The sequence below is a fragment of the Prionailurus viverrinus genome, chromosome B3 (assembly GCF_022837055.1).
Source record: "Prionailurus viverrinus isolate Anna chromosome B3, UM_Priviv_1.0, whole genome shotgun sequence".
Classification (NCBI taxonomy): domain Eukaryota; kingdom Metazoa; phylum Chordata; class Mammalia; order Carnivora; family Felidae; genus Prionailurus; species Prionailurus viverrinus.
Genome location: NC_062566.1, coordinates 141,301,302 through 141,317,489, shown reverse-complemented (window position 1 = coordinate 141,317,489; position 16,188 = coordinate 141,301,302). Strand labels below are relative to the sequence as shown.

Genomic DNA, 16,188 nt, shown 5'->3' with positions numbered 1-16,188 from the left:
CTTCCTCACTCCCCACCGAAGGGGAGCCGTGGGGAAGCGGGGCAGGGAAAAGAAAAGAACAACAGCACCTGAAAAGTATTTAACGTTCACACGAATGGCTGGACATCCCAGCGACACCATTATAAATGTAATCCTTATTTCATCCTATCACCAGACTCCGGAACACCTCAGCACAAACATCCCGTCTCCTACTTGAGAAAGAAAAATAAAGGCTCTCATCAGCCAAGAGCCCCAGGTGACTTCTCCTCAGCGTTCAGTTCCCCGCGGCCACCACACCCTGACTTTCTAGACCCGGCTTCTCCCCAGGTTCTCGGGGCCATCCGGCCTCCCTCTCCTGCCCCGAGGACCCCACAGTCCTCTCCCTGCCACCGGCCAACACACACCTCAGCAGGGATCTGTCTCCCCGGGGGAGTGGCTGAAGGGAGACACCACCAGTCATGTGTTGATAATCTCCGCCCGATGAGGCCGGTACTGGGAAAATGCTTATTGAAGGAATGGTTACCTGAAGCCACTTTATTCTTTTTCAAGAGCTGGCAAGTTAAAAACATTATCATCCCGTTTTCAACAGCCTGGCCGTCTTCAACCTTTGCTCTTAGATTGCCTTTGAAATTCAAATCATCCCACCATTTAGGAACGATATTGCTTATAAACCTAAAATTTCAAGCATATCCAATCCATTCTTCGCTGAGGCAGGTAATTATCAGCATGCCTACTAGGTGCAGGGGACACAGGTGCAGAGCCAGAAGCTGTGGTGGCAGGGTGACAAGACAGCCTCCGCTAGCCATGGCTCCCCTGCGGGACAGGCCCTTGCTCCGGGAAGGAACGAAGTCAGTACCGCGGGAGGACAGGTGTGTCCTCACCACTCAGGGACGTGCGTACAAGCCCAGTCAACGGTCAGAAAGACAGCGGACACACAGAAAATAAATGGGGGCATTGGCAGCAGAGCTCTCGAGTGAACTGCCCAGGGCGAACGCCAAAAGGCCGTTTGCTGTCGCCAGCCTGTAGTATTAAGGCTCCGGGAAGTATTACGTACTGGGTAATGGCACCTTTGGATACACTGCCCGTGAAATTGCATTTCATCTCTATCTAATCTAGAGACACTCAAAAATAACCATCATGAAGAAAAACCCTGAGCCAGACTGTACGTCACGCCATTTTGCAAAGGACAAGAGATCGTCTTCCTACCTTCCACTCTCCCAAACATCTCCTAGTAATGTAAAACCACGTTTAGCTGCGCACACGCTAGCAAATGCACCTGCTCGGCCCCTCCTCCAGTAAGTCTGAGTGCTGTTGACCATCACACGCATTTCAACAGAGCGGAACGCTGACCCTCCACAGCCGCCCGGGCAGTTTCACGTCAGCCTCTGTCTCTAGCCCCATCTCCAACCTTCCACAAGTCTAGCTCTTTGCCGATGTTTTTCATGCCTCCAGAAAGGCGTAATTACTGACGGGCTTTAAAAGTCAAGACTGCGGGGTCAGGCATTTCCAAAACTCCTGGGAAAGAAAACTCAACACAACATCCTCCCACCACAAAAAAACTCGTTTAAAACGTAAACAAAATCAATCAAATATTCCATCCTGAGAAAAATCCAGAAAGCTAAGACTGGCACAAAGACTCTTTACTAGAGCTTCTTAAGAAAGGAGACTGTATCAGTATCTCACGTGTACTTTATTTTCTTAAAAAAAGCACAATTGTCCTCATCTTACTAGATGGAAAATACCTGCATACCATGAAAGTTCTTCTGAGTGTCTGACGTGACTAACACTCTAAACCAGGGCTCGGCAGACTTTTACTGCAAAAGGCAGGTCGTGAGGACGCCCGGCTGCTGCAGCCACGCCTCTCTTTAGCACCAGCAAACAAACAAGCCAAACTGTGTTCCCATTAAACTTTATGTACGAAGGCAGGTGCCAAATTTGGCCCGAGGGCTGGAGTTTGCCAACCCTGCTCTAATCAAGGAACCTGGTCACAGTCCTCAACCTCCACACCTGTGTTTTAGAGCTAAGCGCCAACAAAAAAACAAAATCAACATCTAGCAATAGAATAAAGCAGATACAGACCAACGGCACGACACTTTACAAGGAGGAAACGTTTACAATAATTTGCACATTGTCTGTTCTCTTACAAAATAAGAACACGAGCGTAAGGGCAGAGCTGTGTTCAAGAAGTGCGCACCTCATCGATGAAGATGTGGGTGAACTCCACCAAACTCTTAGTACTGACTATTTTCTGAAGCAGGACTCCCGTTGTCATATAAATTAACTTGGTGTCTTCTGTTGCTATCTTCTCTAACCCTACCTAAAAGCAGAGAAGGAAAAGAAAAAGGAGAAAACTTTCAGGTTTCAATGGTTCACATTTAACTACCAAGAAGGCTATGTCCACACTGGACCTCCATATTGGAGGTAAGTAAGAAAGGGAATAAAAACTAGAGACTCTAAGTTAAAACTGTCATTCTCAGGCACCTGGGTAGCTCAGCCAGTTCAGCGTCTGACTCTTGATTTTGGCTCTGATCACGATCCACGGTTCGTGAGTTCGAGCCCCACACTGGGCTCTGTCCTGACAGTGCAGAGCCTGTTTGGGAGTTTGTCTCCCTCTCTCTCTCTCTCTCAAAATAAACATTAAAGAAAAAAAAAACTTAAAAAAAAAACACATCATTCTCAAGATGATTTTTTTCCTTCTCTTTTTCAGGGGGTGGGGGGAATGTGGCTTACCTAGTCATACTGCCTGTACCATTTTTATGTTAAGACCGTGGTGTATGAAGACATCTACGTACAAAGATAAAATCACAAAAACCGTGAGTCTCAGAATTCTGGCTCCTTTCGTATTCAACCAAGAAAGAAATGGAAGTTCTAATCAAAAAATTCAGTTTCACTGCTTTTTAAACATTATTATTATTTTATTTTTTTTTTTTTAGAGAGAACGCATGGGAGCAGGGGAGAGGGGCAGAGGGGGAGAGAGAGAGAAAGCGGAGCAGAGGGAGAGAGCTAGAGAGCAGAGCCCGACCCGGGCTCAATCCCACAACCCCAGGATCACGACCAGAGTCAAAATCAAGAGTCAGCTGCTCAACTGACTGAGCCACCCCAGTGCCCCAAGTTTCACTGTTTTTTACATTACACCACAGGTCTGCCCTGTAAGCAACTGGTTTCATTTCAACTTCCAGCAGAAACCGTCGACTTCTACAGAATAACACACTCACGAGGAAAGAGGTGGCTTGCTCCCGGCCTCACCTGATAGCCCACCAGACCACCGAGCGTCCAGGCGCGCTCTTTGCTGATCCACCTGGCGATGCTGGTGGCCCCTATCTTCCGGGGCTGGGTGACCACAATGTTGCAGTAGGCAGAGCGCTGAACGTAATGGTCCAGGATATACTGTGGCAGCTGAGTGCTTTTGCCACTACCCGTGGCACCGTGTATGATCACCACAGAATTACTTTCTATCAGAGAAATAACCTACAATTTAAGAAAAATTCTTTTGAGATTGCCACAAAGGTAACGATGACATACAGTATCATCTACGAACCGAAAACTTTACCTGGGGAGGATGTTCAGGACTTATTTTCCTTTCATCTTTAAAAGTTAGATTATTACGTAACCATCTAACCGTCACAAAAGAGCACGAAGGCTGCAAATGGTTGCCACCCTGAAAACCACTGTGACTGTCGTGAACAGGAACAGCTCACGGCTCTGGAGAGCCAGGCCAAGGCAGCCACGGGGCCCCAGGGCTCAGTGTCTTTATGCAGAGATGAAAACACCAATTTCTAGAGCTCTCGCTAAGTTTAAATGTTTAGTATTTTTAAATCTTGTAACGAACCTTACATAATTCTTCTGAGAAACACGAAACCATTGCTGCCATCACCTCAAGTGGTTTTAACATTTCATTTGAAATTCCGCAGATGCATTTTCAAATAATTAACTTCTACCGTTCCACTCCCAGACCTTACACAGCGTTTTTAAAACTCCAGTCCAATTCCTGCCCGCCACTCCGACTCCACCCTAAATTTATCTGAACTCTTCTCTCTCTAGCAATTGCTATGGTCAGGGAACACCGTCTAATTTGAGTAGCGGCCCCCAAAATTAGAGTAAGTCTACTCTACAGAAGTTGCATGACTCACTAAAACAAAACTTATATCTGTAACATTTGTGGTTTCGTTTTACCTGTTAACTCATCCTCTACTAGTACATTAAATAAAGGTTTCAGTACGCTTATTTCTAACGTGGCTTAATAACAGGTAGCTAATTAAAAGCATGATCGTCTTGCTGCTATATGCGGCCCAGCATTGTCGGTAACAAGATGTATCGGTGATTGATCAAATCAGTTAACAGGTCAGCGGAATGCTGGAGAGAACGGTGGCCAGGGGGCATTATTACTGTATAAAAACACTTGGCAGTGAGTTTTTTTCAAGCAGCAGCTCTCCTGGGGACAGGTGTTTACCGACAGCTATCTCAGAGGGAAGGCTGAACACATTAAAGCACAGCCCAAAGAAAGACCATCAGCATGGTCATCGCACGGCCGAGGCACAGGACCCTCCGGCCGCCCCACAGTCCGGCACACGCCACGGACGCTTGCCTGGCACCTCGTCACTTTCCAGCTGTAGACCAAAACGTTGGGCCTCAGACATTTATTTAAACAGCAAAATTACATCATGACAAAAATAATTTTACCTCGTCCTTACATCGATTTATAGGCAAATCAGGATATTTGTAACTTGTCTCTGGGACGCATGCCACATTGCTTAATTTAGCCAAAGATGGCCTTGGACCTGTATTCAAAAAACAAAACAAAACAAAAAATACTATTACGTGTCTGGAAAAAAAAAACAGTAAACAACCCGAAGTTATGTCTAATCTATAAACCCAGCACGCACGTGTCCACAAATGCAGAAGTACATTCTGCAGGCTAACACCGCAAGCAGCGTAACTAGAAGATTCCCTCCGTACCCGCGATGAATCATTTATACGAGCTGGGCACACTCTTAGACCTCTATCACAGCCATCATCGCAGTAGGCCTAGCACCACCTCCTAAGACAAAAGACCTACAAAGCACACGGTGAAAAAGTAACGTGAAAAGTAGTCAAAGGGAACCTCGTGTGGAATGGCATCGGGAGGCGCACGTGCGCAGGGGAGCCCTCACGCCCACCTCTCCCTGCCCACCACAGACCCACAGGAAGAGACGCACCTTGCTCAAGGATACGGTCTTACTCTCCCAGCAGGAAGAAGGAAGATTTCCTCTTCCCCCTGGCAACAGCCCAGCCAATGAGAGTCTGTCCCAGCTCAGCCACCGAGAAACCTCTCTACTTCCAATTCCCAGTTTACTCCAATGGACTTTTTGTTTACAACAGCCCCGCTCTTCCCCTCCCCCTGCCCTCCCAAAAGAGTCTCCTGTCCTTTATTCTCAGGACTTGCTTTTGGTTTTTTGGTAGCTTGCTTGTCCCGGATTAAAATGATCTGTTCTTCCCAGAGAAATCCATCTCTTTGCTGGTAAAATAACTGGCAGTTTTATTTTTAAGGTTAACGGTACTAAAATGGTTAAAGAACAGACGTGATGTGAAATTTCAGTAGAATGCACCGATTCATTAAGGGGTAGCTCCTTACTGCTGAAATGCACTGGTAGCAGACGAGTGCCGCTCAGGAGCTCCAGGTGCCCTGAAAGGGCGGCCTGACTGCCCACGCAGAGGCCGACTGCGGCACTGACCACTAGCACCCCCTGTAAACACCCTGTCCGGCCTCGGGTCATGACCTGACGAACTGACAGGCATCAAAACTCACAGGACGCAAGCTTTCATCGGGAAATAAACTTCTACTTCCAAAACAAACTTTTTTTTTTTTTTTTAAATTTTTTTTTTTTTTTAACGTTTATTTATTTTTGGGACAGAGAGAGACAGAGCATGAACGGGGGAGGGGCAGAGAGAGAGGGAGACACAGAATCGGAAACAGGCTCCAGGCTCTGAGCCATCAGCCCAGAGCCCGACGCGGGGCTCGAACTCCCGGACCGCGAGATCGTGACCTGGCTGAAGTCGGACGCTTAACCGACTGCGCCACCCAGGCGCCCCTCCAAAACAAACTTTTAAGGCTCCCGCCGCTTCAAATTTAGAGCCGTTCCCCTTCTTCGGCATCTCTCCCCCGATGCCAGTCTCCCCTTTTCCTCCCAGCCCTTCCTTTCTCTGCCCCAACATCTCCTCACCCTGTGTTCTGCCACCGTCCTTTCTCACCTGATTCACGTGTTCGCAGTGTCATAACTAATCTAATAATAAATTAAAATATAGCTATTCTCCTATATTTGAATCAAAGTGTGTAGCACTTGTTCTGAATTCACAAAACAGAGCAGTCAGACCTGTTACAATCTTTCGGGCAAAGGTCGCTTCTTTGTAGACAGCAACGCTCTTCCTAGGGCGCCAGGGGCCATGGCCGAAGGAGGACTCCCCAAGCCCTGCCCTCAACAGCTCCAATCTTCCCGTCAGTGCACAGATGGCCACCAGACTCTCAAAAACACGCACTGTCCTTCTGCTGTCCTGTCTTGCTTTCCTCCCATCACTCCTCTCAGCTTTTACATTTTTTTCTATGTTTACTTTTGAGAGAGACAGAGAGAGAGCGAGCAAGCATGCACACCAGCAGGGGAGAGGAGAGAGAAGGGGGTGGGGGACAGAGGATCCAAAGAGGGCTCCACACTGACGGCGGAGAGCCTGATGCAGGGCTCAAACCCACGAACCCTGAGATCACGACCTGAGACAAAGTCAGACGCTCAGCCGACTGAGCCACCCAGGTGCCCTATCTCCTCTCAGCTTCTGAAGAACTCCATCACCAATGCCACCCTGCCTTCCCAGGTGGTACACCTACTCTTGGTCTCACCCCTTCCAGAAGCTCTTTTGACTAAGGAGTCCTTAGAAGTAATTAACCACACTACCTGCCAAACACTGAGTTGGAGCAAAATTTAATGTCTGGAAAGGTCCTAATTTAAAAATGGCTCCAACAGTTCATTAAGTTATCTGGAATTCTGAATGGTGGCTGGGTATCCGGGCCAGCCCACAAATTAAGAACATAATGTTTACATAAATAGGCGAAAAATAAACACTTTCCCACGCGTGATGCCAGTAGGTTTATCAATCAGCAACAGGCCTTTTTTCACGTACTACAGGAGAGGGATGAGAGTCCACTCAACAGCAGGGGCTCCACTGTAAGACAAGACAGAAGAACAAGCAGTGGGAACAGAGGAAGAGGTGGGGAGTGAGAAGCGCGGGGGGACTCAGAAACACAGAAAGGCAGCAGCCGTGTCGTTTGCCAAGCGACTTTAAGACGTGCTTCGCCGTGCTGCTGACCGAGCCATTACTTGGACACCACTGATGTGACTTACGTTCCTTGATTACGTGCATTTTGAAGGTTGTTACTTAAAGACAGAAGCTGTACCAGAAGAGAATTCTGAAAGTCTTAACTCTACCGTCCAAACCCTACGCCTTCCTCCACGGAACACAAACACGGCTGGACGTTTCTAGGTCACTGGCTGAAGCACACCCAGCACAAATCAAGTCCTGCCTCCACGTCCACCGCCACAGGGGACAGGAAACCAAACAGGGAGATGTTCGTGGCCACAAGGCTCTCTCATCTGTACATCAGCAACAAAGGGAGGTGACCAGGCAAAGCATCATGATTAAGTTCTAAGAAAACAAAATGGATAATTCAGGGCATATCAGCAAACTACATATGACAACGTATAATCCAAAAGTGCCGTGAGAAATACCTCAACCTCACAATTCGCTATTTTTATTTCCTGTTATCTTTTTACCCTGAGTTATTAACATTAAAATGTTTTTACGTGAACTGGAAAAAAACTAGAAACCACTAGTTTCTCTTCACTAAGCCACATCACTCCAACCTATGGCTTCCACAGTCACATCTCCTCCTACTGATTGCGACCCTCCTGCCCCCTCTTGCAAGAACTCTGTGATCACACAGGGCCCGCCGGGACAGTCTCCCCCTCGCCATTTGACTGTGACTTAATCACAGTTGCAAGCATTCTTTCTCCTGTGAGCTAACACAGTCACAGGTTCTGGGGCTTAGATCGGACCTCTTCGGGGGCCTATTATCCAGCCTACAACTGTCTGTACCCAGGCCTGCCCACCCCCACTCTCGATTCTCTGACAACAACGCCCATTTCAAGTCTGGGGCACCAGGGTTTCGTCCGCCACAGACCCCCGGCGCACGTTCCCTCCTCCCTGATCCCCGTGCTGCCCGGTAACGTCTATCATCCGTCACCTCTAAGCTCAACTGTTAACTTTCCCGATACTCCAGCTCAAGTCAGAAACCCTGGTCTCAGGCCCCCATACAGCTGTCTTTCAGAGCACTCACCTCCACAAGCATGAATCTGCGTAACTACATGATTAAATGATAATCTCTGCGAGGGGAGGGACCGGGTCTTACTACTTACCATATTCCCAGGCCTCACACAGTCCCTGGCACACACCTTGATAAACACTGGTTGTTGAATGAATCCTTGGAATACAGCCAAAGCTATAATTTATGTAACTGCCTGGTGAAAAGTTCCAAAGGCATTAAGATGCCAGGGACAGAGAAAGCAAACAGTTCCAAATCTTAATCCAAATCAAAAGTTACTAGAGCAGATGCCTCCAACTGCAGGCATTCAACCGTAACCTCACTACTTTCCAGCAGCGGCAATCCCATGTGGCATGCTCCAGGAGTGGCAGGCGGTGTGCCCCAGGTCAAGCCATACGGGCATAACAAGAAGGATCGCATCACACAGTCATCTGAAAACGAACGCACCTCCGCAAAGGGAAATACGAGCCGATGGAGGTCTCTGCACAGTAACACGCACACGGCTCCTTCGTGCTTCTACTGGACGGCACTGTGCTCTGCTGCACAGGCAAAATCGCCAATCCCTGTCCGCTGACATTCATGAGACCTCCGAGGCTCCCCACAGATTAGCAATGAAGCAATCGACCCTCGGCCACATCCAGCTCTGTATTTTTAGCAGAGGTACGCACTGGACCAAGGGGCGCACACACTTTCAACTACCACTTCTGATGTTAACCTACCAGACCGTCCAGACAACTATTCCTCCTGAGGGAGCTAAAGACAGTAGCTGAAATATACAAACAACACCTAATGAGGCAACACCAGGCCGAAGCTGACAGCAAGGCAAGAACACAGACACAAAGGCAAAGAACTCCATGCGCTTTCGCTTTAAGGTGAAACATAAACCATGAGAAATAAACCTGAATCTATGTAGGGACCCAAACAATGAGAAAACAAAACGGAATGAGACAGTGCGGTGGGGCGCCTGGGTGGTTAAGCGTCCGACTCTTGGTTTCAGCTGAAGTCATGATCTCAAGGTTCATGGGTTTGAGCCCCGCATCGGGCTCTGTGCTACAGCTCAGGCTGGAGCCTGCTTCAGATTCTGTACCTCCCTCTCTCTCTGCCCCTCCCCACTCATTCTCTCTCTCCCTCTCTCTCTCTCAAAAATAAACATTAAAAAAAATTAAAACAAAAGAACAGACAATTTAAGAACTACGTTTAAAAGAGGAAAAAAACAGGGGCGCCTAGGTGGCTCAGTCAGTTAAGCATCTGACTTCAGCTCAGGTCATGATCTCACGGTTCGTGGGTTCGAGCCCCATGTCAGGCTCTGTGCTGACAGCTCAGAGCCTGGAGCCTATTTTGGATTCTGTGTCTCCCTCTCTCTCTGACCCTCCCCCGTTCATGCTCTCTCTCTGTCTCAAAAATAAATAAACGTTAAAAAAAAAAATTTTTTTAATAAAATAAAAAAATAAATAGAATTTAAAAAATAGAAGAAAAAAACGGAGCACTTGTGTGGCTCAGTTAGTTGAGTGTCCAACTCTTGATTTTGGCTCAGGTCACCGTTCATGAGTTCAAGCCCCACTACGGGCTCTGCCCTGACAACACAGAGCCTGCTTGGGCTTCTCTCTCTGCCCCTCCCCAGCTCGCATGCGTGCGTGCTCTCAAAATAAACTTTTTAAAAAAGAGAGAGAGAAAAGTGACTATTTTACAACCCAACATATACTCACCCACTCAAAAACACATCTTGAATTAACAAGCAATATGGATTCTTTGTTGACCAAAATATCACATTTCTTAAAAACTTTAAAGAATGTAACACTTTAACCTGTAAATAACTCATGCAGCAGATTTTAAATATTTAAAAATACCCATTTACCTGGCCTACTGGTTGACTGATCACTGCCACACATATCAAATTCTTGTGCTTCAAGCTGTCTGTATTTGTCAATATACTCCATTTCTGAGCTCTTTCGGCTAAGTGGCCTAAAAAGAATATTAAAGGTTAATATGCTATTTCCAAAAAGCCAAGAAATCCCACGTGCTAGAAGAATTCTTGAATAGTTACTTCTACTTAAGTCAGAGAACAAAACACGCTAATGGTCATTCAACAAATGCAAATAAAGGGCACCTGGGTGTCTCAGTAGGTTAGGTGTCTGACTTCAGCTCAGGTCATGATCTCACAGTTCATGAGTTTGAGCCCCGCATCAGGTTCTGTGCTGACAGTTTGGAGCCTGCTATGGATTCTGTGTCTCCCTCTCTCTCTGCCCTTCTCTCTCTCTCTCTCTCTCCCCCAAAAATAAACATTAAAAAAAATTTTTTTTCAAATGCAAATACGCTCAACTCCCCATCTTCTGGCCACCCAAGTGCAAATTAAAGCAGGGAGAAACTGGACACCTGGGTGGCTCAGTCGGCTGAGCATCTGACTCTTGATGTCGGCTCAGGTCATGATCTCATGGTTCATGAGTTCAAGCCCCACGTCAGGCTCCATGTTGACAGTGGAGCCTGCTTGGAATTCTCTCAGCCCTTCCCCTGCTCGTACTCTCTCTCCAAAAAATTTTTTTAATTAAAAAAATAAAAGAGTGAGAGACCAGTATTTCCCCCTTCATATTAGCAGAAGACTGAATATCCTTAGATCACTGCAGGGAGTGGTAAATGAGTTAAGACTTTTGTTATTCTGAAAGGCAACCAGCCAGTATCTGAACTTTTCCCCTCAGTGTCTTCCGTAGAGCGGTATTTCAACATGCAGACAAGGAAGCACGTGCACGGACACGGGAGCATTCATTTAGTCAGCAAATATCTACCGAACACCCAGCACATCGGAGGAACTTAGACACTAGAGGTGCAGCAGTAAACAAAACAAGGTCCTTGCCCTCATGAAAGTGTCGTCTAGTGAAGGAGACATAACAGATACACACACTCACCAGTGATATGGAGGTACAAGTTTAAAGCTAAGGGTATGGAGAACTCCAGGGAGAGAAGGTACCTTCGGACGATGTTTGTAATGGTTAAAACCTGAAAACAAATGTCAGAGGGAGGGCCAAGCCACGGCACGCTCCTACTCAGTGTGCATCTTTTTGAGGATGGCCAGGGCCATCTTCACGCTAATAGGCAAACATGTCCAAGATGTTAATTAAAAAAAAAAAGGCAACTGCTGTGTGATATGCAAGATATGCTACCAATTATGTTTGCATTATCCGCATCTAATTTAATCGCCCTGCCGTCAGAAAGAAGACTGCACAATACCAATTCTTGAAATTTGAGGTTTACTTTAATAAAACGCTATTTGCCTCAAAGCCTACTCTTGCCTGCTATTAATAGTTACATCAACATTTTTTTGGTTACTGTTTACCTGATATTTACTCATTAATCCACTGAGCAAATTAATATTCAAGGCTGCCTCCGTGCCAGGCGCTGTTTTAAGCACTTAGGATAAAGCGGCTGGCAGACAGTCCTCATGGAGTTTACAGTCTAGTTGGGAGAAGAAAAATAAAGTAAAACATAGAACACGTCATTCAGAGATGAGCCCACAGAGAAAAATACCTGTGCAGCCAGGAGAGGAGATGGGGCGAGGGCGGCTGCAATATTAATAGGATGATAAGGCGACAATAAAACAAAGATCAGCGGAAAGACAGAGAAGGGCCATGCAGCCCTGGAGGGGAAAGATCTCCTGAACAAGGACACAGGAAAGGCCAGCCTTGAGGCAAGTGTGCCACAAGAGGCGGGAGGCGGAGGCAGCCCAGGAGAAGGGTGGGGGGTCCCGAGGTACGAGGAACAGGAGCTGGTTAGCGGGAAGGGCAGGGGGCAGGCTGCCGGCAGGGACGAATTACAGAGATTTGGGCTTTTGCTCTGAGGGAGATGGGTTTTGAGCCAGGACAGACAAACAGCAACATCAAACTCCTATTTTAACAGGACGGCTCAGACCGGGTGAAGCTGGGTGCGGTGACAGGGGTGGGTACTCAGAAGCGGGGAGACCACCGAACACAGGAGCACAGTAACCAAGGCCAGAGACGATGGGGCTCGGACCAGAGTGGCAACCGTGAGGGGGGAGCCACTCGAACGTGCTGGCATGGGGACGCCTGGCTGGCCCAGTTGGTGGAGCGTGTGGCTCTTGATCTTGGGGTTGTGAGTTCGAGCCCCGTGCAGGGTTTAGAGATTGCTTATAAATAATATCTTTAAAGAATACGTATGCCGGCATGCTAGATCTGGGTATGAAAACACAGGAGTCGAGAACGTCTCCCCAGTTCCAGCTCCTGGGAAGACCAAACGAGCACACCACACTCTGTGCCTCAAAATGAAGCCACAAAGCCAGGACAGAGCACGTGAGCTGCTACCAGAGTCCCTGAAAGCACAGTACTGGGCAGATGGGAGAATTCAGAGCAGCGGCAAGCAAACCAGAGGTGCATCTGCAATCATTTAACTGTGCCGTCCCCAAGTGCAGACACAGCACGGGCATAGACAGGGCGCCCCAGAAGCAGTTCTCGTGCCTCAGGGAGGACAGGGGACCCCACATGTTCAAAGTGAAGGCAGTCCCCAGATTTTGTGTTTCCAGGGGTCAGCAAGAGCCTCAAACTCTAAGGAGGGGAGACATCCTCTCCCAGAGGGTAGGGTGGACCCTCACTGCCTTCTTTCCTCCAGGGTCCTCCCATCGCTTGGCCCTGAATGTGAACGCCGGCAGCTGAACCGGCAGGAAGCGCATGGTGAAGCAGGGCAATAAAGCCGCAGGCTTGGGGCCGGGAGCCGCCTCAGGGACAGGAGAGCACCTGGGGAAGCGAGACCCCCAAGGCCGCCCAGAAGCCACTGGGCCGTACAAGCATGCGCTGACCCCAAAGAGCCCACCACGGACTGATGACTGAGGGCTGAGCTCCAGGATGGCCAACAGGTGGCACCCTGTAGGACAGACCGGGTGGCGCCGCGAGGGCTCTGAAAACCGGAGAGATCCCGAAACCTCACACAGGGCTGGCGGGAATTTGCCACCCGAACACGGCTGCTCAGCTGCAATCCCCGGAAGATTTAAACAAGCCCCCGGGTCCCGTAATACAGCATTCAAGATGCCCAGGACACACACAACTACCCAGCACGCGAAGACCCGGGAAAATCTCCAGGCTGGAGCGATGGCCACGTAGTTGGACACTGGCTATCCAACTTGGGTGTCCGACCCTACACCTCACACCAGCTTTAAATCACTTCCAAACCCATTCAACCACCCAGACACCTGCTTTTTCACACCTGTAAAGCTAATGTTCTCCTACACTTGATAATCTGGAACAGAGAAGCCTTCATAAACAAGAGCACAAAAAAAGAACAGTCAAAAAGGAAAATATCAATAAACTAACGTAAACTGTAAAACCTGAAGCTTATGAACAAGGGGCGCCTGGGTGGCTCAGCGGTTGAGCGGCCGACTTCGGCCCAGGTCATGATCTCACGGTTCATGAATTCGAGCCTTGTGTTGGGTTGTGCTGACAGCTTGGAGCCTGGAGCCTGCTTGAGATTCTGTGTCTCCCTCTCTCTCTGTTCTCCCCTACTCACACTCTGTCTCTCTCAAAAAATAAATAAACATTAAAAAAATTTTTTTAAAAATGTCGGGCGCCCCGCAGCCTCAGTCAATTAAGCAGCCGACTTTGACTCAGGGCATGATCTCGTGGTTCATGAGTTTCAGCCCTGCGTCGGGCTCTGTGCTGACAGCTCGGAGCCTAGAGCCTGCTTCGGATTCTGGGTCTCCCTCTCTCTTTGCCCCTCCCCTGCTCGTGCTCTGTCTCTCAAAAATAAACAAACATTAAAAAAAAAATACACGCATTAGTGTGTTTTAATTAAAATGATTTTATCAACTGCATCTCTAACAGCCGAAAGACAGAAGCAGCAGCGATCCAGGATTTTAAACCGAGTAGCAAAGGACTTAAAAGCAGAGGGCCGGGCCACCAGGCTCCTCCCGGTGAGGAATCCTCCCTGCGCCGCTATCAAATGCTGCCGAGCACTAACGAGGCCCCGACTGTAAACACGAACACTTGTCCCTGGCTCCTCAGCTTGCCCTCAGGTTTCCAAAATTTTGTTTTTCCAGACTTATTTTCTTATGCCCTTCTCTACACACCTTAGAAGTTTATCTGCTCACCCTGTAAATGCTACAGTGCGATCTCACAGTGAGTATGAGAGACGGTACAATCTTCAGCTAACAAGACACAGCCTGGAAAATGGTGACAGTGACCAAAAGAAACTGGCCAGTATCACAGTTTAAGCTTTCTGTCTTCCACACAAAATGCCTGGAGGCTGCAATTCCTCAGAAACAACTCATTTGTTCAACGTACTAAAATGTTTAATAAAATCCAAGTTAGGGGCGCCTGGATGGTTCAGTCGGTTAAGCGTCCGACTTTAGCTCAGGTCATGATCTCGCAGGCAGTGAGTTCGAGCCCCATGTCGGGCTCTGTGCTGACAGCTCAGAGCCCAGAGCCTGCTTCGCATTCTGTGTCTCCCTCTCTCTCCGCCCCTCCCCTGCTCGTGCTCTGTGTCTCTCTCTCATAACTAAACGTTAAAAAAAAAAATTTGTTTTAATCCAAGTTAATCTGGTTATAGCTTAATAAACAGAAAGGATTCACATGAAGGTACTTTCTCCACAAATCCTGATCCACGGATATTTCTGGTGTCCATCTACAAGGTAGCAGGGGCACGACTGTACTGATACCTGAGTTCTACTTCAATCAAACAATCTCAGGAGACAGGACAGAAAACATACCGGTGACAATAATATAAGCAGCACAGCCTGAGCACCAGAAACGCAGGCTCACACGCGGAAGACGGAAGGGAGGCGCGTGGAATGGAAGCTGAGCCGTAAGAGAAACTGTGAGGGCTACACCTGAGCAGGCGCCACAGGGGCAGCACAGGCGCCAGAGAAGTCTGCGGCGGGGGGTGTCTTTGAGGAGCTCTTTGCACAGCAGGTTCACCGATCTTCAAATCTCCCAAGGACGCCACCCCCCCGCCCGGCCCCGAAAAGGCCTTCCCCGACCTCCACAACAAACTACAAAGTGAATAAAGAACTACAAAGTGGATAAACGGAAAAGAAAGAGAATGAACATCTCAGAAGACAGAGTCTGTGTGAGCAACTCTGAGGGCAGAGGGAACACGACGACACGTGTCGGGAAGACACGCTCTGGGGCAGCGCCGGCAGGAAGGGGAAGGAAGCCACAGAAGGCCCCGAAAAGAAACGTGGCTCGTGTTCCACAGGCGCTATACTCCCGACGTTGCCGTCACCATCGCGGAGGCAAAAACCGTTTAAATTAAAGCAATAGCAAGGAGGTTATTCGAAGGGAGAAGTGTCAGGATTCATCGTAACTTCGGCAGAAAATCTGCGAGGACGTTTCTGTCCTGCCGAACTCGACCGCTTCCGTCCTCAGAGCGCCGCACACGATGCGATGTGAAAACCCGCCCGGTGAAGATGATGGATGCCGACAGCGGGCCACTTCTCACGTGTAAGGAACAGGGCTGTAGGCTGACCGCACACGTCACTCTTCATCACGCGTGACAAGCGGGTCTGATGGGAACCATGTCCATTCTTCACAGTTCATTTGAAGGAAAAGGCAACAGAAGAAACAAGTGGTATGAGAGGAAAAGCCGCTACGTAGTCACCGAACACAGAAGCAGAGAGTAAAAGGCCTGTGTGCCCTTCAGCCAGAGACCCGCGGCCCCTGAAGGAAAGACCATCCCGCATCGCATCGGCCCTCGCCCCAACGGTAAGTGTGTTTCACCCTCGGCTCCAAAAGAAAACACTGCCATCGTCTTCTGTAGAATGAATGACAAGGTTTCGTTTTCAATTTCTCATGCTCTTAGATCTCTCTTTTCCCCTACCCTTAATCTATTATTACAGTTTTTCAAGAGAGTATAAACTACATTGTCAAGTC

The 16,188-nt window shown here is 48.3% G+C and overlaps 1 protein-coding gene across 1 annotated transcript in view; it reads right to left on the bottom strand.

The window, feature by feature from the left end:
* Positions 1-16,188, bottom strand: part of TDRD9 (tudor domain containing 9) — a 118,166-nt gene that overhangs the window by 88,704 nt on the left and 13,274 nt on the right. Inside the window, 4 exon segments of the mRNA XM_047864475.1 lie at positions 2,174-2,296; positions 3,226-3,447; positions 4,660-4,757; positions 10,179-10,285. Coding sequence (XP_047720431.1) covers positions 2,174-2,296; positions 3,226-3,447; positions 4,660-4,757; positions 10,179-10,285 — 550 coding nt within the window.